Genomic DNA, 26,194 nt, shown 5'->3' on the forward strand with positions numbered 1-26,194 from the left:
AGTGGGCACACGTACAAAATCAGCAGGGGGATCAAATACTTTTTTCCCTCACTGTATACACAGTCCTGGCAGTGTAGACAAATTACTTATACCAGTGGCTCAGGGATGGCAGTCACTAGAAATATCTTCAGTTTTGTCAGATATAGTTAAATAATATCCAATAGATAAAAAACAACCGATTATCACCACCGTTGTGGGAGTATCAGTGATTAAGCTGTTAATAAAGGCACAAAGTATACATATTTAGCATATTTTGTACATAATTTGACTAATAATAAAATAATATTGCATCTCATTTATACAGAGCAAACTAAAAATGTCAGAAAAAGATAGAGTATAAATATAAACCTTGATACAGGATAGTGAATTCAGAATTCCATAAACCATACAAGAACATTCACTGTAAACAAAACCAAATATAATTATTCAAAAGGATACTTTCAAATATTATTTACAGAACAGTAGACTATTTACACAATATGCAACATAGTCCCTTATACAGCATATGGAATAGCCTTCATAAAAAGTATTTCTTCACGTGATTACTCAATGTTAATCTTTGCTGTTATCTCCATAAGTTTCATGAAAGGTGTGTAGATTTTGGATGGGCTTGATCTTGCTCGAGAACAGGATGGGGCTGAAATGTCCCCCTCTGGACTTGAGGCTGTATCTGTGGTTTGAACTGAGGCAGACTCTTCTGTACTGGACTGATCAGGGCTTAGAGGGCCAGACGTAGACAGTGTTGGACTGGTTAGCGTTCCAAAGGATCTTGAGGAGTTGGTTGATAGATACCTACTGTACTCAAGAGGAGTGTACCTCAGTAAACTAGACTCCAGTCTGCTGGGTGGCGGTGGACCTGATCTGAATGTCCTAGACTGTCCAAGGTATTCTGTAGAAGAGGGATGAATTGGGGTTTGTCTGGGTTGGTATTGTGCTGGTGGAGGTTGGACATCAGTTTCAACCTCATACTTTTGTATTTCAGGTCTGTGAAAGTAAAATGAGAAAACAGAATGAGAAACTTAAAAGAGAAACCCAACTAGAGGAAATGATGCCACATGTACAGTAGAACCAGTGGTTCATACCTGGGCAGCAGATCACAGCCCACTCCTATCTCTCTGGTTTGCACAACTTCCCTTGGCGCACTCTGTACAGACATAAAATACTTCAGCTTGTCTTCTAACTCATTATTCTAGGAAGACGAAAAGAGGAAGGAACAAAGTCAGATCCATGCAAATGAGGTGGATGTGATGTAATCCAAGTGGACCAGACAGAGACAGATGATGTCACAAAAGGTGCAACACTGAATTTAGAGGTACAGTAATGTCAAAGCACAACCCACAGATTGACGATCCGAAAAGTAGGAGAACGCTGGACATGAATGCACCCATAAAGTTTACGTTTTCAAAACCACACCATACATTCATAATGATTCAGGAAGTGGACAGTACAAAGTGTGGTGGCAGTCCACACTTACCTCACACTCCACAATAGCAATTCTGTCCAGAAGCTCTGAGATGAACATGTCCTTCTGTGCCACTTTAGCTCGTAGTGATTCAACCTTTACATTTTCAAGACGAAAAAAAGAAACAAACTTTGCATATCAGTATAACATTCATATGTCAGTGTACTCATGTTTCCATTGACAGAGAGAGAGAGAGAGAGACATTTCTTAGTCATTCACCTCCTCTATCATGCTTTTGACCTTCCTCTGCTGACAGAACACCATGTCATTCAGGTGTTTGATTCTCTCACGGAGCTCCCCTGCCTCCTCTACCAACTTTTGAGAACTGTAATGATGAATTATAGTGTTATCACTTCAGTATATCATTTCAATGGGGTGGAACATATCAAATGTTATTTTTGTTTTGGCATTTGTACCTCTTTGCTACAGTTGCATCTGTTTTGTATGTCACCTCCATCAAGTGTAGACGCTGTTCACATTCCTGCAGTTTCTTCTGAAGATGGCCCTTTTCCTGCAAAAAATACATATTATTATAGTATTCCTGCACAAAGGACTTGACATATTACACCTAAATGCTATAGATATAAAGATAATGTTGCATGCATTATTGTATTATTGCATAATACTGCATGCATTATTCTGGGTCTTACCTGTCCCATACAGTCCAGCAGGCGCTCCACCTCACTGATCCTCTGGTCCCTTTCAGCGATCTTGGCCTCTGCAATCTTAGCATTCTTCTCTGCCTCCTCTAATCGCCTAATATACTTGTCAATTTGGGCCTAGTTGAAAAACATTAATGGTAAACAAAGTATATTAAAAGCTTTAAGGCAGAGAACATGCAATTTCATCTGGGCTCATTATCATATCAACACTTGGATGTTAGGCTCCTCTACATTTGACACTACCATAGTGGGTTACTTGTACCACTAGAGGGAGACTCATACCACTTGTATGACCAGAGTGAAACTGGAACCTTTTATTCTGTTTACATCACAGGAGGTTGGTGGCACCTTAATTGGGGAGAACGAGCTCATTGTAATGGCTGGAGCGGAATCAGTGGAATGGTATCAAACACATGGTTTCCCTTCCATTTGCTGAATTCCAGACATTATTATGAGCTGTTCTCCGCTCAGCAGCCTCCTGTGGTTTACATATAAACATTTCATTAATATGTAAGATGGTGAAAACATCACTGGCCTTGGTTTTCACATGATTAATCGATCACCGCCCTTTCTCTTCAGGCATGGGCTTGGGCGAAGTGATATCAGAAGGAGACTCAGCAGTACCTGTAGCTTCTCTATCTCCTCTCTGTGTTTCCTCTGCTCTTCCTGAAGTCTCTCCTCATACTGTCTCTGTAGCCTCGCTGTCAGCTCCTGCACTTCATGGCTGTTGGCCTCCTGAGACGACTCCACCTGGACAACACAAAGCACACATCTATCAGTCAATTTCATACAACAACGTGACGATTCAAAGACTTGCTAAAGATAACTAATGTAGAAATGTCTATTGATTCTATATTTTTCTACAGTGAGTCCGGCATGAATGTTAAGACTTAAAATCTGGAGGACTGGTTCTTTGAGCTTGAACTGTCTGTCAATGACCTGTCATTCATCATCACATAGAATTGAAGTTGAGTGTTCAGCGGTCAGAGCGGACAATGCAGGTCAGAGAAGGCCAATCAGTCAAAGGATCAGGGGAGTCACATCGAACGTTGAATGAAATAACCAGAGCGTGAAGTGTGTGAAATCAAGCAGAGAATTCTGAGACTGAAGTAGAGAGGAATATGAATTGAAGGGAGTAAGCCACAGAGAGATCTCAATCATATAATGCAGGGATGGGCAACTTTGATGGGGGTGTGGCCACAAAAAATCTGAACTCATCATAAGGGGCCGCAGTTACTCGTTGGTCTGCGTACCCACTTGTGTACACCCCCTCCCACCACATTGCAAGCAAAACATTTTAGCAGCCCCCCCCCCTCTTGACAGTGGAGAAACATTTTTACGTTTTAGAGTTAATTTCATGCAATTCTACACATTTTGCAATGGGGCGTAGAGAAAATGTTGCAGTTTTAAAAGCAAGTTTGCTACATTTTGCCATGGGGCGGAGAGAAGATTTAGCAATTTTACAACTAATTTCATGATATTATACACATTTTTCCATAGGGTGAAGAGAAATGTTTGCATATGGTTTAATATGATAATTGAGTGAGACTGACTAACAAAATCAATGGGGGCCCCCCGGTCGGTAATCCGAACATGATTACTAAATGTAGATAGCTGGCCACTAGACTAACTTTCCCAATCTAAATTTTTAGCTGACATGGGCCTAATTGAGTGACTATCAGTGACTAACATTTAAAAAATATATACTGATGATGCACAACCACATTTTGAAATTGCACCTTGTGTATTCTACTATTCTAACTTGCAACAGTAATTGCGACCCTGATTGAGTTCCTGAATTTTTTTATATTTTTTATCGAGGTCCTTCAAAAAGGGGGGGAATTGATCGAGGGCCTTCAAAAGCGGGCGGGCTGCCAGTTGCCCATCCCTGATATAATGATAAACTCAGACACATCACCTGAGGTTAATCTCAAAGTTGCCTAGAAAAATTTAACATTTACATTACAAGATATACAGTAGATCTTGGACAAGAAAGTCTCTCCAACGTACCCTATGACCCCTCCAACATACTGTACAATAACTAAGTATGCTTAGCTTTGGATCTGAGACACAGATTGAGAGATCTTGATAGTGAGGTTCCTAAAACCAACAAGTAGGTGCTGAAACAGTCATGTTGCTAATGGCAGAGGCCATCAGAGAATGAGTCCGACTAGAGAATGCTGAGAGACGCCAGCTGTAGAGGGCTACATGTAGCAACGCGCATGCCCCACCCACCTGAGGATTTGTCTTTTTCAGCCATCAATTTCCTGTGTTTGAGGGATGCAAAATCCACTTGTCACTTAAATCTCGCTGGATTGATTGCTTTCATTTTACTGCTGCGACACTTTCATACTCTTGCTTGTGCCTGTCGTTTCCCCCGTTAACGTTAGGACCGCGGAAATGTTTGTAATGACCTGTCAAACACCCCCGGTAATGGCTGAAATAGGCTCAGTGCATTGTCTTTCCGTTGCATCTAAGAGCCAATGTAAGCTTGTTCCGAAAATGTGGTCGGAAGCGCGGTATGGATGGTGTGACGCAATTGTGAAGCCTCCGAAAGCACGAAGGCAAGCAGAGCCCAAATTGAGCTCAGTACGGTATCGCCATACGCGTCTCAAATTTTGGTACAATGCGGAGGGCTCCTTATAGACCCTTTTCCAGTACACGACACACGGACGTCTCACGACTCTTGGCGGCGATAAGAAAGCCATCATCATCTGCGCCCATTCAACATAGCCTAGATTTAGGTGTTTATTACTTCTAAACAAAATAACTTTTGGGGGTTCTCATACAATTACAATGATGTTTTAATTCTTGCTTGAACAGTCACTATGATTATATTTGGTTTTGATCTGTGCAAAATAACTATTTTGGATGCAGCAGTTGTTAGCTAGAATGCTAACGCTCGTTGATATAGGCTGTAGCAAAAGCTAGTCAAAGAGCCATTTTACTGGTTGAAGTGTTTTTAAGTATAATGCAGTTGATTTGCGATGATGACACAAACATTATATTAAGCAGGACATTTATACAAGACTTAAAATCCAATTATAATCCAGAAGAAGTGTGAAATGCACTCATTAGCAACATATACATGGGATGTAGCTCAGTTGGAAGAGCATGGCGTTTGCAACGCCAGGGTTGTGGGTTCGATTCCCATGGGGGGCCAGTATGAAAAATAAAACAATGTATGCACTCACTAACTGTAAGTCGCTTTGGATAAGAGCGTCTGCTAAATGACTTAAATGTAAATGTAAAAAATAAATAGAGTCTTTTTTTGTTGGCATTCTATAAGAACGCCCTCTTGCGGCAATGTTTGTAAACACAGTATATAGCTCCACATTGACGTGATTGGTTGACGGTAGGCGAGGGCGGGAGGTCCTGTATAAACACAAACTCACTTCCTTTACAACAGCTCTGCGCTGCTCAGCTCTGCGCAAAAAGTATGAATGCCCCTGACTGCTGCGGAGGCCGTATCACCCTAAATGCTGCATGGTCAATGCAGACGGCAGAATGACCATGCAACGCCTTTCAAACTTTGTTGTGGATTTAACGCATCGTCTGGACTTTACATCAAAAGAAAAATAAAGATAACTTTATTTTGATGGGTGTTCATTTTTTGTGGAATTGAAAAAAGTAATCGTTTAATACAGGTAGATGCGCAGAAATGAAAGAAACTTTCGAAAATGAACACTCGGATTATAGTGATATTTCGGATATCGCAAACAATGTAAAGTATGTATAGATAGGTGTAATCTAGAGGAACGCGAGTTGATTTTTTATTCGAGGCTATGCTATACTTGTTGAATTATGCAACAGAATGTGACAACAATAGTCATTAATTAGGCAGTCTAGACAGCGCAGGTAACTGCAGGGAGGCCTAGACATACAGTCATGGTCAAAAGTTTTGAGAATGACACAAATACTAATTTTCACAAAGTCTGCTGCCTCAGTTTTGAGTCCCTCTTTGCCTTGACAAATGAACTTAATCCCCCCAAAACATGTCCACTGCATTCAGCCCTGCCACAAAAGGACCAGCTGACATCATGTCAGTAATTCTCTCTTAACACAGGTGAGAGTGTTGACGAGGACAAGGCTGGAGATCACTCTGTCATGCTGATTGAGTTAGAATAACAGACTGGAAGCTTTAAAAGGAGGGTGGTGCTTGAAATCATTGTTCTTCCTCTGTTAACCATGGTTACCTGCAAGGAAACACGTGCCGTCATCATTGCTTTGCACAAAAAGGGCTTCACAGGCAAGGATATTGCTGCTAGTAAGATTGCACCTAAATCAACCATTTATTGGATCATCAAGAACTTCAAGGAGAGAGGTTCAATTGTTGTGAAGAAGGCGTCAGGGCGCCCAAGAAAGTCCAGCAAGCGCCAGGACCGTCTCCTAAAGTTGATTCAGCTGCGGGATCGGGGCACCACCAGTGCAGAGCTTGCTCAGGAATGGCAGCAGGCAGGTGTGAGTGCATCTGCACGCACAGTGAGGCGAAGACTTTTGGAGGATGGCCTGGTGTCAAGAAGGGCAGCAAAGAAACCACTTCTCTCCAGTAAAAACATCAGGGACAGACTGATATTCTGCAAAAGGTACAGGGATTGGACTGCTGAGGACTGGAGTAAAGTCATTTTCTCTGATGAATCCCCCTTCGATTGTTTGGGGCATCCGGAAAACACCTTGTCCGGAGAAGACAAGGTGAGCACTACCATCAGTCCTGTGTCATGCCAACAGTAAAGCATCCTGAGACCATTCATGTGTGGGGTTGCTTCTCAGCCAAGGGAGTGGGCTCACTCACAATTTTGCCTAAGAACACAGCCATGAATAAAGAATGGTACCAACACATCCTCAGAGAGCAACTTCTCCCAACCATCCAATAACAGTTTGGTGACGACCAATGCCTTTTCCAGCATGATGGAGCACCTTGCCATAAGGCAAAAGTGATAACTAAGTGGCACGGGGAACAAAACATCGACATTTTGGGTCCATGGCCAGTAAACTCTCCAGACCTTAATCCCATTGAGAACTTGTGGTCGATCCTCAAGAGGCGGGTGGACAGACAAAAACCCACAAATTCTGACAAACTCCAAGCATTGATTATGCAAGAATGGGCTGCCATCAGTCAGGATGTGGCCCAGAAGTTAATTGACAGCATGCCAGGGCGGATTGCAGAGGTCTTGAAAAAGAAGGGTCAACACTGCAAATATTGACTCTTTGCATAAACTTAATGTAATTGTCAGTTAAAGCCTTTGACACTTATGGAATGCTTGTAATTATACTTCAGTATACCATAGTAACATCTGACAAAAATATCTCATAACACTGAAGCAGCGAACTTTGTGAAGACCAACACTTGTGTCATTCTCAACTTTTGACCACGACTGTATACCATGGCTATAATTTAACACATTTGCCGCTATAAATGTGATCATTTGCAGGTAGAAAGGTGTTCAACATCCACAGTATCTAGCACGTTTACTAGATAGCTACAGTAGTTGCCTTGGTAATCAAACAAACCGACTTGCTAGTTTAGCCACAGATAGAACAATGAGATAAGTTATAACAAATATTTGGTTTAGCTAACAAAACATCAGTGCAAGCTTGCTATTATGAAAATCGAATTCAACAATGCCAATAATGTTTTAAATTCGACTTTTGCTTTCAAAACCAGCTCAAACATAGAACATGTAAGAATGAACTATAGCCAATTCTACCACGCTGATATACCATGCGTTATAGGGAAATAATGCACGCTTTAGAATGCCCTTCAAGCCAATCAGAAACGAGTATTCAACAATGCCATGATATAAGTAAATTTTTTCATATATGCAAATACACCCAGTGTATTTACATAAATGAGTCACAATACCTGATACCATTAGAAAATGTTATATATAACTGCATTCTAAGAAAACAAAAGAGAAATTTGACAAATTTAATACCTGAACCCACCAAAATCCCTGAACTCCATTCATTATTTGTCCATCCATCTGATTGATTTAAAAAAATCAAGTTTGAAGTATCTTCATCCATTGTACAACTTTTGCATTTATTGGAATTGTTTTTATAACCTTTTAACAATTGTGATGACAGTTGCTACTTCATGGCACTCATTCAGGGTGAGGATGATGTATCCCATGATCACTAATGACCAGAGTAAACTGTGCCCCATAAACAAAAAGCAAACGCTTACCAGGCCTGTGCCATCCACTGTGTGGTGCTGGTGTACTGTGTTTACAGTAGTACTCTACCTGTAGTTTGAGTGTGCAGTTCTCAGCCTGGGCAAGTTCCAGCTGCCTCTCCCTCTCCTTCAGCCTCTCCTCGGCCTGCTGAAAGGAGCTTCTCAGACTCTTCATCTCATCCCGGGAGTCCACGCGATTGTGACAGCTCTCTAGTAGAGATTTCTGCAAAGGAAACTAGTACTTGAATTCCTCAAACCAACCGTGGACATTATTGCATGCAGCAATCATGAGCAGAAAGATTGACTCATACACTGAAACTAAGATTAACAGCTTAGAGCTACTTTATAAAACAAACATATATAATAAACCAGACAGGATATCCTTCACTCTGCACACATCAGTAGAAGAAGGAAGTATAGTGCTGCACATCTCTGTTTGAGAAGATTAAGACATTCCGTGGAGGGTTATGAGACATCCCACTGAGCAAAAACTGGTTCAATCAATGTTGTTTCCATGTAATTTTAACCCAAAAATTCTATGTGATGACATTGAATCAACGTGGAAAACTGATTGGATTTGCAAAAAGCCATGAAAGTAAGGGAATTTCGTATTTTTTTCACCCATCTTTTAACCTAAATCCAATGACAGGGTGACATTTTTGGTTGATTTCACATTTAATTCACATTAGTTGACAACTCAACCAAATGTAAATCACATTGAACTGACGTCTGTGCCCAGTGGGATGGCCTTGACGAGACAGTGACAGGCCTGTTTGACAGTGTCGTTGATCCTGTACCTGCAGGTCGATGTTGGTAGATATGAGGGAACTGTTCATCTGGTCGAAGCTGTCCATGGCTGCAGTCCGAACCCTCACCTCTTTCTCCAGAGTCTTCCTCTGGGAGTTGGCAATCTGAAGAGACACACATGGCACACCAAATTATCAGATTTTGTATCCATTTTGTGTTTACAAGAAATTGAAAGAGAAAGGATTTCCAGCTGTTAGCTGTCTTATTAGTCATGTGTGCTTTGGTGTATTGTCTTACTCTGATGTCTTGGGATAGTTTTTGCATTGACTGTTGCATTCCTCCAAACTGGCTGTACATCCGCTCTCTGACATTCTCCAGGGAATCTCTTACCTGTGCAGCACAGAGACGACACACGTTTGAGGTAATCCATCTTAATTGCTTAACAAATCCATAATGTTGTCCATGTTATGGAATCCTGGTGTTAGCTCTTGGATACCCTGCAGGCCTGCCAGGTGTACTGTACTGTAGGCCACTGCTCTGTTTACACTCCTTAACTTGGATCAGCCTCATCGTTATCTTCACCATCTCCACTCACCTCCCTGATGTACCTCATCTCATCGCTCAGGTGATTGACAGACCACTCGCACGCCATCACTTCCTGCTGTCTGTCCGAGCCTGTCCTCTGCAACACACCGTACACCTTGGGCCTGTGCTGTCGCTGCAGCGACGTCTCTAGCTCCCCATTGGCCTTGGCTCTGAGGTGCTGAGGGAGACAGGATCAACCCGGTCAGGTTTCTATCTAGGCACACTTTCTACCAGCCTGTAGGTGTGTGTGTGTTCACCCCTATGTGTGTGTTTGTGCGTTTGCATATGTGCGCATGCTCAGGTATTTCGAGAATTGCTGCTGAGCACTTGAATCTGGAGGTTGGGAAGCAGGGATGGAAACAGGGTGCAGTGAGGGTGTCATGTTTCTGCAACCCAGTACATGAGCTCCTGCTGTCTCCCTGCTATTGTTTCTCTCCAACAGGGCTCTCAAGGAGCACAGGTCCACACTGACACAGGTCCTTTGTTGCTCAGCAGTATCAGGAAGTGGCTCTAGCACCTTTATGTTATCTTACAGTATCATAGAGTATGAGAGGAATCCACTGAGTGACACAGATACAGTATCTTATCAAAGTCTCACAATAAATCCTCTCTTATCATTGAATGCAAATATTTGTCATCTTACTGTGTGAAGAAGTAATATGTTTCCATTGTTATGATCAGACAGCCACACTTGAGTAGAGTCTGTTATCTACCCTAAATTTTTCAACAATAGAGGAGCCAAAACAATGGCCTGCACTACTATGCCACAGACTCCAGTATAAACCATGGAAGGTGAATCTGTTTGCCTTTGACAATAAATCCGGGACACTCAAATTAGTATGATATGTTACGTTTGGTATGGTTACATAAGACAGATGGTTACTTAAGGCAAAAGCAAAAGTGTTGTGGGTGGGCGTATAACGCAAACGTTGAGCAATCAAAAGGTTGCGAGTTCGAATCTCATTGCGGACAACTTTAGCATTTTAGCTAATTAGCAACTTTTCAACTACTTACTACTTTATAGCTACTTTGCAACTACTTAGCATGTTAGCTAACCCTTCCCCTAGCCCTTTTAACTAACCCTTCCACCAACCCTAACCTTAACCCTTTCAGCTAACCCTTCCCATAACCTTAACCCTTAACCCTTTAACCTAACTCCTAAATTGAACCCTAACCCTAACCCCAGCCTAGCTAACACTAGCTAGTTAGGTAACGTTAGCCACCTAGCTAGAATTCGTAACATATCATACATTTAAACAGGTCAACATTCACAAAGCCGCGGGGCCAGACGGATTACCAGGACGTGTGCTCAAAGCATGCGCGGACCAACTGGCAAGTGTCTTCACTGACATTTTCAACCTCTCCCTGACCGAGTCTGTAATACCTACATGTTTCAAGCAGACCACCATAGTCCCTGTGCCCAATGAAGCGAAGGTAACCTGCCTAAATGATTACCGCCCCGTAGCACTCACGTCGGTAGCCATGACGTGCTTTGAAAGGCTGGTCATGGCTCACATCAACAGCATCATCCCGGATACCCTAGACCCACTCCAATTCGCATACTGCCCCAACAGATCCACAGATGACGCAATCTCAACCGCACTGCACACTGCCCTTTCCCACCTGGACAAAAGGAACACCTATGTGAGAATGCTGTTCATTGACTACAGCTCAGCGTTCAACACCATAGTGCCCACAAAGCCCCCAGGTGGTAAGGGTAGGCAACAACACGTCTGCCACGCTGATCCTCGACACTGGGGCCCCTCAGGGCTGCGTGCTCAGTCCCCTCCTGTACTCCCTGTTCACCTACGACTGCGTGGCCAAACACGACTCCAACACCATCATTAAGTTTGCTGACGACACAGCAGTGGTAGGCCTGATCACCGACAATGATGAGACAGCCTATAGGGAGGAGGTCAGAGTCCTGGCAGAGTGGTACCAGGACAACAACCTCTCCCTCAATGTGAGCAAGACAAAGGAGCTGATCGTGGACTACAGGAAAAGGCGGGCCGAACAGGCCCCCATTAACAACAATGGGGCTGTAGTGGATCGGGTCGAGAGTTTCAAGTTCCTTGGTGTTCACATCACCAACAAACTATCATGGTCCAAACACACCAAGACAGTCATGAAGAGGGCACGACAACACCTTTACCCCCGCAGGAGACTGAAAAGATTTGGCATGGGTCCCCAGATCCTCAAAAAGTTTTACAGCTGCACCATCGAGAGCATCTTGACCGGTTGCATCACCACCTGGTATGGCAACTGCTCGGCATCTGACCATAAGGGGCTACAGAGGGTAGCGCGTATAGCCCAGTACATCACTGGAGCCAAGCTTCCTACAAACCAGCACCTATATACTAAGCGGTGTCAGAGGAAAGCCCAAAAAATTGTCAAAGACTACAGTCACCCAAGTCATAGACTGTTCTCTCTGCTACCGCACGGCAAATGGTACCGGAGCGCCAAGTCTAGGACCAAAAGGCTCCTTAACAGCTTCTACCCCCAAGCCATATGACTGCTGAACAATTAATCAAATGGCCACCCGGACTATTTACATTTGTTTTTACACTGCTGCTACCCGCTGTCCATTATCTATGTATAGTCACTTTACCCCTACCTACATGTACAAATTACGTCAACTAACCTGTACCCCCGCACATTGACTCGGTACCGGTACCCCCTGTATATAGCCTCGTTATTGTTATTTTACTGTGTTACTTTTTATTATTTTTTACTTTAGTTCCTGTGGTAAATATTTTCTTAACTCTTTCTTGAACTGCATTGTTGGTTAAGGGCTTGTAAGTAAGCATTTCACGTTAAGGTCTGCACCTGTTGTATTCGGCGCATGTGACAAATAAAGTTTGATTTGATTTTGATTTGATTTAACAAATTCCTAACATATTGTAGCTTTAGAAAATTCGTAACATATTGTACATTTAGCAAATTCGTAACATATAATACGAATTGTAATTCGTAACATATCATATGAAATGGGTGATGGATATCCCCAAATTAATACATACCATACGAAACATAACATATTTACATTTACATTTTAGTCATTTAGCAGACGCTCTTATCCAGAGCGACTTACAGTTAGTGAGTGCATACATTATTTTTTTCATACCGGTCCCCCATGGGAATCGAACCCACAACCCTGGCATTGCAAACGCCATCCCTGCCGGCCAAACCCTCCCCTACCTTGGACGACGCTGGGCCAATTGTGCGCCGCCCCATGTCTCCCGGTCGCGGCCGACATTATACTAAATGGAGTGTCTCGGATTTGCGTACAGAATAATACCAAATGCTCTGAGACCAGGTTGTGCACACAGGTCCATGTGACCTCTGTTCAACCAGAGGCAGAGGGTTGTACCCAATACTCCACATTGACAACATATGTTTAACATACACAGAAACCAATACTTGGAATTATCTGAGGATAGGTTATATCAAGGATAGAACAAAAGGTTCTAAATTGTATACAGTGCATAGCTTGCATATTTGTGTTTCACATGCCGATAGCAGGGTTGACCACTAATTCAGGAAGTTACTTCCCTGTCTCATCATAACATTCTGTAACTTTCCCTTTCAAAAGCCTCTAAGGTGATAGCTTTTTATGTTGTGGTTGTGGTCGTTTACCTGTACAGGTGACTCACTGCCAGCTGGCCTCTCTCTCTGGATGAGTCTGTTCTTCTTCTTCCATGTTCCGTTGACAACCTTCTCCTCTTGCTGAGAAGACAAACAGAAACGAATTAACTGTGTGCTCACAATGTCTGGAGATATTTCACAAACAGTAACCTGATTATTACTGAATGCTTGGAATGTTTTTTTTTTTTTTTTAGCCACATATTTAGTTTGCAAATGATATGCTTCAATGTACACAATGCATTCCCCTCTTTCAGATCATGATATGGGCTAAGTGTAGAGTTTAAATGCATGGATCATGTACCTGTTCTTATCAAACTGTTGATGACAGATTACCATCTTTGTTGAACATAGTGTACTGTAGTTTTGATCACTGGGAATAGTCATTATTGTCATTTCTAGACCACATCTTAGTCATAACCCATATTTAAAAACAATGTTTAAGAATGGTTTGGACTACCGCAATGCTTTGTGGGGAAAGAGCTAGGAGAAGCCTAGTTTCTGGACACTCCTTAAGCACTTAATGACAGACTTCAACAACACTGGATGGTAATTGATATATATTTCGGACAACAACTAAAAAACGATTGTTTCTAAGAAGAGAAAAGAGGAGCTTCCCTACTAAATAAATATTAGCTCAGAGGAACTTCAGCCAAGACCTCTACTCTGCAGCCCATCCAGCCAGAGAGAGAAGGAGTCCTTCGCGTCCAGCAGAGATAAGAGATGGGGAACAATGACGCCACTGTTGTTTCATGGCCTCCTGAGCTGGACGTTGCTTCACATTTCCACACCAGATAATCCACAGAGAGAGAGAGCAGGCTGACGAGAAATTATGAGGGGCTCCAAATAGGCAATGTGAATTCCAACAGATGGGAGAGAAGAATGGCCGTCATTATGTTTTATGGCCAGTACTGTACACACCCTCTGAAAGAACTCAATATGTCAGCCACTATTACATATTAAATATTACAATATCTGTGTTTCAGCATGTTTGCAGAGGGAGCATTTATTCCAGTTTTGTCCTGGATTCTTTGAAGCTGAAGCTGCAACAGAAACATATTTTTTGTTCTTCTATCCAGTCAGATAAGGGGCTGTGCAAACTGTTTTAATGTCCTGCCAAAGGAACTTGACCCTCACTGAACTGACAGTGTTATGTATTCATGGCAAACCAGATGAGAGAGGCCTAGTCTGAAGAACTCAATCACAAAGCAATGGGCAATATTTGCTTCTACACTCTTAGAAAAAAGGGTTCCAAAAGGGTTCTTCGGCTGTCCCCATAGGAGAACCCTTCTTGGTTCCAGGTAGAACTCTTTTGGGTTCCATGTAGAACCCTCTGTGGAAAGGGTTTTACATGGAATCCAAAAGGGTTTTACCTGGAACCAAAAAGAGTTCTTCAAAGGGTTCTCCTATGGTAACATTTTACATTTTAGTCATTTAGCAGACTCTCTTATCCAGAGCGACTTACAGTTAGTGAGTGCATACATTTTCATACTGGCCCCCCGTGGGAAACGCACCCACAACCCTGGCGTTGCAAGCGCCATGCTCTACCAACTGAGCTACAGGGGACATGCCTATGGTGACAGCCGAAGAACCGTTTTAGGTTCTAGATAGCACCTTTTGTTCCAAGAGTGTACTATTCACTACTTGAATTGACAATGTTACCTAAGCTTGGCTGTGTATCAAAATTGCTTGCATAATGAAAGACCCCACTGTGCTATATACCTCTGTAATACTGCTTTGTGCCCTGAGCTTAATTTCCTTTCCTTAGGACATGTATGTGGAAGTTACTATACAGTACATGTCCTGTAGAAGTTCAAAGATTTGTTCATGTAACCCATTTGATTGAATTGCCTTAACTTTGAAAACACCATCCTTTGACTCGAGCCCATTGTGGCAGTGGGGGGCTTATACTGCAGGCATGTAAACGTCCAGTCTAGCACCAGGCAGTTCACATGGAGCAGCTGCATTACACCACATCCAGGTCAGAGTCACTGATAGGCCTGTCTCCCACGGAGTGTCGGGTTACAGGACATGCCCTTTTTCATTTCATGGTAGATCACCACTTTCGTCATTGTCCTTTTCTGAAGCATAATATCTCAGTCTTAAATGTAAGACGTTTCCTCCCTCCTTCGATTAACTGTCTTGTCATGCCTGTTTTCTTTCTGTGTCCTCTCCATCTCTTTGTGGCACACAGTGTTTTTGTATCCTGCTACCCAGGTTTCACTTCCAAATGACTACCAAACCAAGAATATGTGCACAATATGGGAGTGTTACCTATAGTTACCTATATTTTAAATTCCTCTGAAGATAACATCTACATACAGCGAGTTCAACCGTGATGTCACAATAGTCACTCTCCATGTTTGATGCTGACCTTTAGTATCGGATGTAGGTCATAGTGACATCATCTGCTTACTGTTTTATTTATTCAAAGTGATCCACTGTACTGATGAATACTGAACTGGCATTACTGACTGAAACCCTGACAACAAGGGTAGAGTTATGTCAATTTCAGCTGCCTTCAACATGCCTGCTAAATCAATAGATAAAGGGAAGCTAGAGGGGATGGGGTATGAGGGGGGGCACTTTGAACATCCTCCTCTCCTCCTCTCCCACTGTGCATCCTTACATACTAATCCTCTGTTCATGGCCTATCTGTAAAGGCCTCTGAAGTTAATGGGCTGGGATAATTATTAATGTCATGTGCAATATGTCCTGGACACTCCAGAGCACTGCTCTCGTTAGCGCTGGGTGGCTCGTTAAGTGGGCCTAGCTTCAGCACAGACTGATGCCACATTGCAGACTGGAGCGCACAGCTGGCTGTGGCAGAGTGGCACGGCCCCCATACGACTGGCACAGATGTGTTGTGTCAGCAGGGCCTTGAATATTTCCAGACCACATAACCAGACCAGGAAAAACTCTGGGCTCTAATTAACTAGGGCCCAGAGTTGTTCTCCTCTGTGCTGCTCTCTGTTCAACCCTGACCTAGCTGTCGACTTTCATCAGTAGCAATGCTGGAAACATGCACAGCCTCCTGAAGGCAAACACCATCAGACCACACCATTAGTCACACTGCTATCAGCTGAACTGTGATGGTAAAGGGGTGGGGTAGGTTAGAGAAACATTGTACAAAGTACAACATGGACCTATCTCGTCTCTATGGAGGAGCGACCAAAACCATACTTCCCCCAACCTCAACGTGATTCCAAGCAGCAAACAGAGTGCTGTCAAACACTTCCATTACAAACTAGCTGATGACACTTTGCCAGACCACAGCTTCTTAACACAAACAGAGCAAAACGGTGAACCACCTCTGGCAAACAACATTCCTGCCTTTATTAAGATGTAGGATACCCATGTGTACCAAGTAGGTACCCTGTAATTAAAAAGAGTTTAGTGATTGTTTAGCGATTGTTTATCGGTTAAATATTTGTATAAGACGACCAATAAAATGTTACAGTAAGATGTCATCATGTGTCGTGTACATTATATATGATATTTGGCATCTGAAAACAGACAACAGCATGCGACTCTGTGTAATCCTGTTGTCAGCTAGGCTTGTGCTGAAGAGAGTTGTACTGTTGATGAAAAGGGACAGGCACCTTCTAACTTCGTGCAGAGTACTGTGAAAATCAGACACAGCTGTGTATGTGTGTGTGCAGTGTACACACCCCTGTGTGGATACAATTAATTGCATAACCAACAGCCCAGATAACATAGCAGCAGTAAATCTCTGTGGTTCCACCTTTCTCTGTATTGTGTAGACAGTCCATGGAATGTTTCTAAAACTGGATCAAAGCTGGCTCCTACTTCATAAACATTCACACCTGACTTACATTGGTTACAGTGTTGAGTGTTTGAGGTATTTGAGGGATAGAGAGGGCTGTGAATAAGAAAGGGAAAGATGCAGAGCACACCGACTACAGGTTGAGGAAGCGAGGATTAAGGGAGGTGAGAGGGAAAAGATAAGATCCAGGTCCCATAGGGTGGGGAAGATGAAGACGTGTGAGGTTGACTGGGTGTGTGAGGGTGACTGGTTGTGCTTTTTGAGACTCACTGTGTCTGAGGTTGTTGTTTTTGGTCTCATTCTGTCCATTGTCTCCTGTATGAAGAGTTAGCCTGAGTCGCCGGATCTTCCTCTGGGGGAATCAAAAACAGACAGAAACACACACAGACAGAAAAAGAAAATGTCAATGTCACTCAGTTCAAGCTCATGCACCAGTAATCAATGTCATAGTTGGATGAAAACTAAAATGTGTTGTTTTCCCCAGTGTCACTCTTTATTACATAAGAATGGATTGGTTCATATATAATGTGATCTAGCATTTGAGACACAACATTTGTGTGGCAGTAAGCCTGATTGTTGGGTTACAATAAGCAGTGGAATGTTTCTGATGGGGAACAAATACAACAGGCCACCATCCGTATTTATAATTATAGACTGTGACACATTCCTTTAGAACTAAGGTGCCCTAGGAGCTGATTAACGTACTGTAAGTCAATGGGAACAATGTTTAGGCAGGTTCACTTTCTTAAAATGGTTATCTTGGTTGAGAGTGAAACATGACGCTGTAATCATCATAAGGATTAATCCAACTCCATGTTGGCTTTTATGTTGTGAGAATTAGCTGTGAGAATGGCTTTTAATGGCAGTTTCATGCCGCGGTCTGCTAGGCGCTCTGGGCTGATCAAATAAACATGACAGCCCTGCCTCCCAGATACTCGGCTCTCATTACAAGCTCAAACAGATAAACATATGCCTGAGCCACATGCAAAATTCTAACATACAGGCAACACTCAAAAAAGTGAGAATGATTAGTTGCGATGTAGACATGCTACGAAAACTAGCCTTGCGCAGACAGACGAGACGTGAGGAAAAAAGATTGAGAGAGAGAAAGGTGAATGGGGAGTGGGGGGAGCGGAGACAAAAGCGAACAAACACCAGATAGTCTACAAGCACACTGACTTACACAAACCAACACGCCATGTGACAGGCGAACGAGAGATGTGTTGTTGAGTGGCCCCCTGGGGCTCCTTACCTCACTGGGCTGCTCTGGACTGTCCTCGGTGGTGGTGACCGATCCTGGTGAGCCGTAGCGTAGCATGTCTCCCCTGGCCTCTGTCCACTCCCCTGCTCTCTCTTTTCCTCTCTCCCTCTCACTCTCTTTCCGGACTACTGTACAAAACTCACACAGCCCCCAGCTCCAGCCACTGCGAGAGAGACTAGAGAGTGAATGAGCGAGAGAGGGGAGGGGAAAGAAAGTTCCACTCTGACAAGTTTCTCTCTTCGGTGTTATGTAGAATTCCTTTTCCAGTTGATAAACAAGGCCTGGTTTTCCTGTTAAGTGCCAGTCGACAAGTCAGTCAGTCAGTCAGAGACTGTACTACAGCCCAGCTCCACACAGTCCCTACTGCTCTACTACTGTATAGAACTATGACACTGTCCCAGCCCAGACTTTAGACAACACCTGACTCCACCTGGCTGGCTGACTGCCTGCCTGTCTCTCTCTCTCTCTCTCTCTCTCTCTCTCTCTCTCTCTCTCTCTCTCTCTCTCTCTCTCTCTCTCTCTCTCTCTCTCTCTCTCTCTGCTACTTTCACAGGCAAGTGAAGTAGATAGTAAACAACTCCCTCGATCTCTCGTCAGACCACATTACCCCACTCTCTTGCTCTGCGCCTCCCACCTGGGTTGGGCTGTCACAGGGTGGGCCCTCACAATCATGGACAGGTGGAGCTCTCCTTAACCAGGGAGTGGCACATTGGGGATGGGCCATCCATCAACAGAAGCCTCGTTTACACCTTGCCCCAACCTGTCGGCTCTACACATGGTTTTAAAATGTGTCTCTTATCCATCCACTGTGTCTGCATTGTGACCAGATTTCCTGTGGGCCTCCCTGTATGCAAAACACTCAAAGTACTGTAATATATTTACATTCAAAATATGCCATTCTGTTCTTCAGAAGAAAACACTTTTTATTTCAAAATGTTCCTGAAGACCTGCCCTTAACAAATTAATAATTAATGATCTTTGTGATGGTGTTTTTTTTAATGGATTTTAACACTTGAATTGTGGTGTTTTAGTGGTTTTTCGTTTGTACTTATTGTATGCAGTTACATGAAATTGTTTTATTTGAAATACATTTTCTTTCATATTCCAATGTTACCTAAGAACTTCATAAACACAACCAAATGACTATTTTTGCGATAGCATACATGAAATGTATTTATTAGACTGTTAGAATGTTGACATCCAAAAGACTCATCACTGGCTCGAAGGGGGGTCCCTCGAGGCCTTTCTAGTGGTAAATGGTTTGACCATCCAGATCTGTTTACACTTGATTGATATCCAGATGCAATGCGTCCCTGACTACCTCCGGAGGTGGTCAGAAAGATCTGATCGCAATCAGATCACAATGCGTCCTTTAATCATCTACACCTGTCTTAAAAAATGTGTGCACAATCAGAATGTGGACAAGATCAGGACAAAGGATGCATGTTAGCACCAGGTGTAAACTGGGCTAGAGAGACACATTATATCCCAATCAACTCTCTCTCATGGCAGGTCATTACTGTAGCCAGGCTAGGCAGAACTGCTTCTGGTATTGTAGCAGTATTGAGTGTGTGCAGTATAGACATTTAATGGTTTGTGGGGGATCATGTGTGAGTTGAATTACAGTAAGGTTGTATGGACAGGTATCTGTTTGCTTATATTCAGGTTTCGATAGTGTTTTAGGGCTTGGGGTGAAATGTGTTAATGATATGGTAGGCTGCTCATTTAAAATGTGATAGTGGATATTTGATCATTATGGGAGGGGGTTTTGACAAAGAGGGGTTGCTGATCCTTCCAGAGTTTGCAGTGAATGTGAAAATAAAGATAAATATCCTACTGTACCTTCCTTGAGAAAAATACATAAAGTATTTGACACATTTCTCCATGTCACCATGGGGGATCACATTCCTGGCATTGATATGGTCACAACTCTATGTCCTCCCTCAGCAGAAACAGACACAGGGTATTTTCATTGGTCTCATAGTAAAACCAATTGCGTAACAGGTCATGCTGTACATAGGCAATGAGTGGAGGCATAGAAAAGTGAAACTGCTTTTGCACAACTGAAATATATCATATGTTTCAACAAAGATGGGCCAATATGTAAAGTAAGTAAATTCTCTGAATAATATAATATTTCCAGGCGCTTAGGAGGTTAACCATTAACCACACAACAAACAAATGGTTTTGTTTATTTCTGCAATCAGTCAGCCAACCGCCTAGTATGACCACCATTTCATGTTATGTAGATCACTTCTTAAAGGAACACAGTCATGTATTTCACTATCCCATGTGTGTCTTGCTTCTGGGAGGCACTTGATTCAACAGCGTTACTCTTGTTTCCACCTGGCTGGTCTTTCAAGAATGACCAGATTCATACTGGAGCTGATCTGAGCGCCAAGCTCAGACCTCAGCAAGCCTCCAGGGAGAAAAAATTAAAGCCCAGAATATTTAATTAACTCATGACCTGGCATCATCAGCGTATCAGACCTGCATACAATAACAACCACACAACCCTAAAGCTCTCAGATAACTCAGACACGGATTATGAGTTCATGTCCTTTCAATAACAAGGCAACATACAGTACATGTATGTATTCTATTGATTTGTTTGTTCAGTGTTTGATGTCTGAAGGCTGGCTGTAAGTTGCCTGTTCCTTTCTTAGGCTTTCTGTTTGTTTTGTAAGAGAGATGCACAGTGAATTGGGCTCTCCTATCAATCACTGGCTGCATTAGACCCTCAGACAACTGTCACAACACTTCTATGAGGGTACTTACTGACGTGGTGAAGTGGCTGTTGTTGTAACCAGCAACAAAAGCTGTTGTCTGTCCTGCATCACTACAGCCGTAGAATTTTGTTTACTTTTGTTTTGGTAACTACCTCATGGAAGAGTCACTGTCACCCACTGACAGACAGTCTTATATCACAGATTGTCTGTCCCAGTTTTACAATGACTGTCTGTTGTTGGCGCTCTCTGGAGTCTCTGAGTGGACAGAAAACATTCGTTACGTTATCTGATCCCACTGGGCACACACTTGTTGAATCAACGCTGTTTCCATGTCATTTCAATGAAATTACATTGAACCAACATGGAATAGACATTGAATTGATGTCTGTGCCCAGTGGGATGTTACTGTAAATCTTGAGGCATGTTCTTGTGTTGGAAGTGTCCTTCGTATTGTTGAAAATATGTCTGAAACAAGCATTCTTTGTAGGGTTCAGAGTGACTCAGTGACGATGAGGTGCAAACTAAAAGGACTGAAGACGAGGACGTTTTTTCTATATTTCAGGTTCATCATATAGGGCAACACAGACTCACACAGCAAAAGAGAGATAGTGACATCTGACTCCTGAAGAACTGAGGCATGTTTAAGATTTAGCCCTTTGCAGTGAATGGTGGTTTTGGGGTGTCCATTAACACTGTCTACAATTCATCTTCCAGCAGTGTCAGTCTCTCAATATGTATTCTGTAACATTTTCTTTCTCTCCCCTCATGAAGAAGGAGTTGAGGTTTGTTATGAAACTTCATCAGAAGTGTCATGCCCATAGGGGGCACAAGGGCACTTGTTTTGTTACATTTATTACTAAACTTCATTTTTAAGGCCACATTTTATCATCATTATTTATAAAAAAGATATATCAGAGATATTTTGCAGAGGGTGCACTGACTGGACCAGGCAAGGAGTAACCCCCCCCCCCCCTAGTAAGTGGTTCCTTCCAAGGTGCACTACGGAGCAAAGATATGCAAGGCAGGATGCTAGATACTCTACCAGGGTTTCCCAAACTCGATCCTGCTTTTAGCTGCCGGTGATGGGCAGGACTCGCAGGAGGTATGTCTGTAAATGAGTTTGATCAAGCTATGCAGCCTATTGATTATTTATTGATGAATAAATAAAACAAAAACGTTTTGTTGTTTCTCTGTAATACTAGCCACCTAGCAATTTTATGAAGTTGGCTTTAGCTAGCCAGCTAGATACGTTCCCAATCTCCCAACCTTATAACTAGCTACCAAGCCATTTCAGACTATCAGTCAAGTTAGAGTAGCTTGTCTAACTATCTTAGCTGGCATGCCTGCTGGCTGTACTCCTGAGTGGCGCAGTGGTCTAAGGTACTGCATCGCAGTGCTAACTGTGCCACTAGAGATCCTGGTTCGAATCCAGGCTCTGTCGCAGCTGGCCGCGACCGGGAGACTCATGGGTGGCGCACAATTGGCCCAGGGTAGGGGAGGGAATGGCCGGCAGGGATGTAGCTCAGTTGATAGAGCATGGCGTTTGCAACGCCAGGGTTGTGGGTTCGTTTCCCAGGGGGGGCCAGTATAAAAAAATAAAAAATATGTATTCACTAACTGTAAGTCGCTCTGGATAAGAGCGTCTGCTAAAATGTAAGAAGAGACTAAAATTGCTTTAATTATTGGGTTATGATACTACATCCCAGTGGCAGTTATACTAAATTCCTAAGGCATAAAAGTTATTAAAGAATCAATGTGCATTATTAGTTAAAATGACAAGATTACAGGAAAAATCTGTTTCAGGTGTTTGAAAAATGCAACATTCCCTGAAATCTGGACCACCCTCCCTCCATCCTCATGTACTTCTTGGCCCCTCTAAAATAATGGCTGGATGACGCCCCTGTTCATCATCACCATGTCATGCTTCCTTCCCATCTCACCAACAGGCAAGCATGCATTTTACCAGCTTAGAGAAGAATATCAAGAGGACTTGAGAACACAATTTACAGCAGACAAAACAAAGCCAACATTCCAGATGTCTTAGAAATTCCTTCTCATACCTTCTAACCTGTGCCTTAAGCATTTCTACAGCTAGAGGGCAGCAGAGTACCATGGACAGTTTTGAGAAAGTTCCAAATAGTTGGCCTGACTACTTATTTTCATTGTTCAATATTATCTGAAAGAACAAGATATTCTTCAGTCTCAACTAAAACATTCTGAAAGTTATACAAATGAGACCTGAGGTTAAAAAAATTTGTGTCTGAGGCCATGGTCCACTACTTTTACTTAACAGAAAACCACTACAGCCACCAACCATGACAGCTTAATATTTTGCAATTGTAAAGTAACTACCTCATGACAGTTTCCCGCTCCCCATTCCCCTCTTTCACCAATTACTGCATGAGTTCACCCAAGCACGGGACAGGAATTCCAAGAATGGTCATTCTTTAAAGCCCTCACAAAAGCCCCACCCCGAGCAGTGCATCCCCAGTGTATGCTGCTTAGGCTGACAGAGAGGGGCCAGAGATGATCCCCGCGCATTTAAAAGGTTGATTTGTTTGTTCTCCACAGAATGGTGACAAATGCAGGTCACGGCCTGGGAACAATGACCTGCCAGCCTTGCTGAGAGGATAAGAAAGCCTTGTCTCTACTCCCTTTCTTCTGCTGTAGTCAACTGTAAAACATCCTTAAAAAGAATGTAGTCATATCTCCTAATGCAGCCTGGTTTGCACCCTCCCACATATTGTGTAATCTCTTTAACACAAGGGATCAATCATGTCCTTTCCCCCTGAGACCTCGGAGGACCTGCCCTGCGGTGCTTTGGTGTCAGGTGCTGGGGCTGGACACAGGATCCATAGGCTTCAGCATGAAAATACTGGCCTACTGAGCTCCATATTAAAGATGGAGGGGCTGATATTGACACAGCTGCTTTGGCCAGACGATAAAATAATAAGTAGGATGAATGAGGTCACATAAAGCATTCACACACCACTGAGGTCAATCCTTTCATCTTCCTCATACAACTAAACACTCTCCAAAGTAGCTTATATTGTGTACCTAAATAGATTAGAAGAGGCCGATGTGATCAGGAGTATAATTTACAGTGACAATAAGCATGTGAGATTAACTAAGGGTAACTTTATTTCATTTTAGCAGGGTTTTTAGTCTCAGCAAAGTACAGATCTGTACATACAGAGAGGTAGCGGCAGTATTTCTTCTCAACCACCCCCTCCAAAACGACCGGAGAAGGCACACAGCCAAAGGCCTCTTCTTCATTCCATACGGCAACAACAGCCTTGGACACCTTCAGAAATAATCCAACAGACAGTGCAAATCATCACAGTGTAGCAAAACAGATCGATTGTCAATACAGCTCATCTGTAGAAACTCGTCATATAAACTTGCATAACAGAGGACAGTCCCCTCCAACAGATAATAGATAGGCACAACAGATGCTTATAACAGGTACTGACTGCATGATCATATAGCATAAGAATATGCTCCCACAGATGCACATAGCAAATACAAACACAGGTATTCAACAAAAAAAGGATTGTTCATTTTACAGTAGATTGACTCATATGTCCAATATTAACACTGTTTTGTTCTTGGAGGATATACCATAAACATAAATAGCTTCTTCTCACATTGTAACATGTTTCTGGTAAAAGTCCTATTTCTATGAAATACAGAGATGAATCACTTTTAAGCAAAAGTAAGGAATGTGTTTGTTACTATAATGCTGAAAATTGACTATTGACGATTTAAACAATAATCTCAGGAGTAACAGAGCAGTCTCGGTAGTTAGTAGAAAAGTCCAACTAAAATACACAGTAGAACCTTGATTTGAGAACCAGTATTTATAAAAGCTCTGCTGTATCTTATTTTAATAAAAGCAGGGTTGAATACTGTCATAAGCCTGGAAACAGAAGTGATAAAACAGAGATGTTTTCTGTAGACCAACCTATCATTATGGATGGATTATTATTCCTTATTCAGGTTTTAAAAAAGAGAGATACAAAGAAGCATCTGTATGAAGAAGAATCCCTCATACAAATTTCCCTAAAAACATATCGCCCTTCATTCAGCCATTTCTTCATATATTCAACAGTAAATAAATAGCAAATATTTCACTCAAATCAATTTAAGGCCTTACACTCTGCATAACGTCAATACAAAATTGAATTGATATTCTAATGCACAATACAAAAATGAATGTTTCAAATTACATTTGTTGCTATCAGACATGATAAGCGGCTTAACATATTTGATTAAGGATATAAAATCTAGTGAGGGATTAATAAATTGATACATTTCAATAAGGCATAAGAGGTTACAGAATGCTGTCCTTTACAGTGCATTACAAGGTGAATAATTTGATTAATTGTACATCTCATTGCTGGATCATTCACAAGATGTAAGAAGACACGTGCAATGATTAACTAAGAACTTAGAAATTGTTCTGATAATTCAACTATTGCTCAATTATAATCAATAATTTACAAGACAATGTAATTAATCAATAACTATTATCTAATCATTCCCTGTCAATCTATGTACTGGGAAAGGAAGAGCAAACACACATCACTATGCTATTTTGCCAGTTTCCCAAAAGCACATATTGACCTGAAAGTGGTCTCTCTGAATAGGAGTCTGTCCAGTTGGTCCTTCTGTAGTTATACTAACGTTATCTTCATTGTGTTGGTTCACAAAGAGAATGTTGATATGATGTTGTCTTGGCTACAGGAGCGTTTATAGCCAGATGAAGAGCGGAAATAGGTCTCTCCATCTGTGCTGATGTCGTCCTCATCATCATCGTCGTCCAGAGGAGCAGAGTTGGTTTTACGCCTTCAGGGAGGGGAAATGAGTGTTATTCTGGGTGGAGGGCTGGGTGAGGTGGTTTACACAGTATGAAAGTGTTACAGTTTGAGAGAAAGTGGGCTACACATATTGCATTTAATGTTTGTGTTAGACTACATTGTTCAGGAAGGTGTGAGTAATACTCTTGAGCAGTTGTAGGAAATATGTTCAGATGAATTACAGTGCGTTCACATAATGTGTGTGCACCTGTGAAACTTCATAAGCATGTGCTTTAAACTGTGGAATCTCTTGGTGCATGCTGTTAGCTTCAGCTGGCTAGAGCT

The 26,194-nt window shown here is 42.4% G+C and overlaps 2 protein-coding genes across 3 annotated transcripts in view; both read right to left on the reverse strand.

Moving 5' to 3' along the window:
• Positions 1-280: 280 nt before the first annotated feature.
• LOC121579465 (myocardial zonula adherens protein) lies at positions 281-18,708 on the reverse strand. 2 transcript variants are annotated; one of them, XM_045223371.1, is made up of 14 exons: positions 18,313-18,708; positions 17,331-17,412; positions 13,268-13,357; positions 9,642-9,809; positions 9,344-9,436; positions 9,097-9,210; positions 8,370-8,522; positions 2,749-2,874; positions 2,113-2,241; positions 1,879-1,973; positions 1,682-1,787; positions 1,475-1,558; positions 1,083-1,144; positions 281-984 (listed from the first exon to the last, which is right to left on the reverse strand). In XM_045223371.1, exons 2-14 carry the CDS (start codon positions 17,367-17,369, stop codon positions 543-545), a joined length of 1,701 nt encoding a protein of 566 aa, XP_045079306.1. In that variant the 5' UTR covers positions 17,370-17,412; positions 18,313-18,708; the 3' UTR covers positions 281-542. The 2 variants fall into 2 exon arrangements, with proteins under 2 accessions (XP_045079306.1, XP_045079305.1); XM_045223370.1 differs by having other exon boundaries at positions 1,083-1,189; positions 18,313-18,706.
• A 5,460-nt stretch (positions 18,709-24,168) lies between these two features.
• The window catches only part of cgnl1 (cingulin-like 1), a 39,272-nt gene continuing 37,246 nt past the window's right edge, over positions 24,169-26,194 (reverse strand). The window contains exon 19 of the mRNA XM_045223382.1: positions 24,169-25,898. Within this exon, the coding sequence (XP_045079317.1) occupies positions 25,757-25,898 (142 nt within the window). The 3' untranslated portion in view covers positions 24,169-25,756. The remainder of the gene's footprint in view (positions 25,899-26,194) is intronic.

This window comes from Coregonus clupeaformis, chromosome 1, assembly GCF_020615455.1.
Source record: "Coregonus clupeaformis isolate EN_2021a chromosome 1, ASM2061545v1, whole genome shotgun sequence".
Classification (NCBI taxonomy): domain Eukaryota; kingdom Metazoa; phylum Chordata; class Actinopteri; order Salmoniformes; family Salmonidae; genus Coregonus; species Coregonus clupeaformis.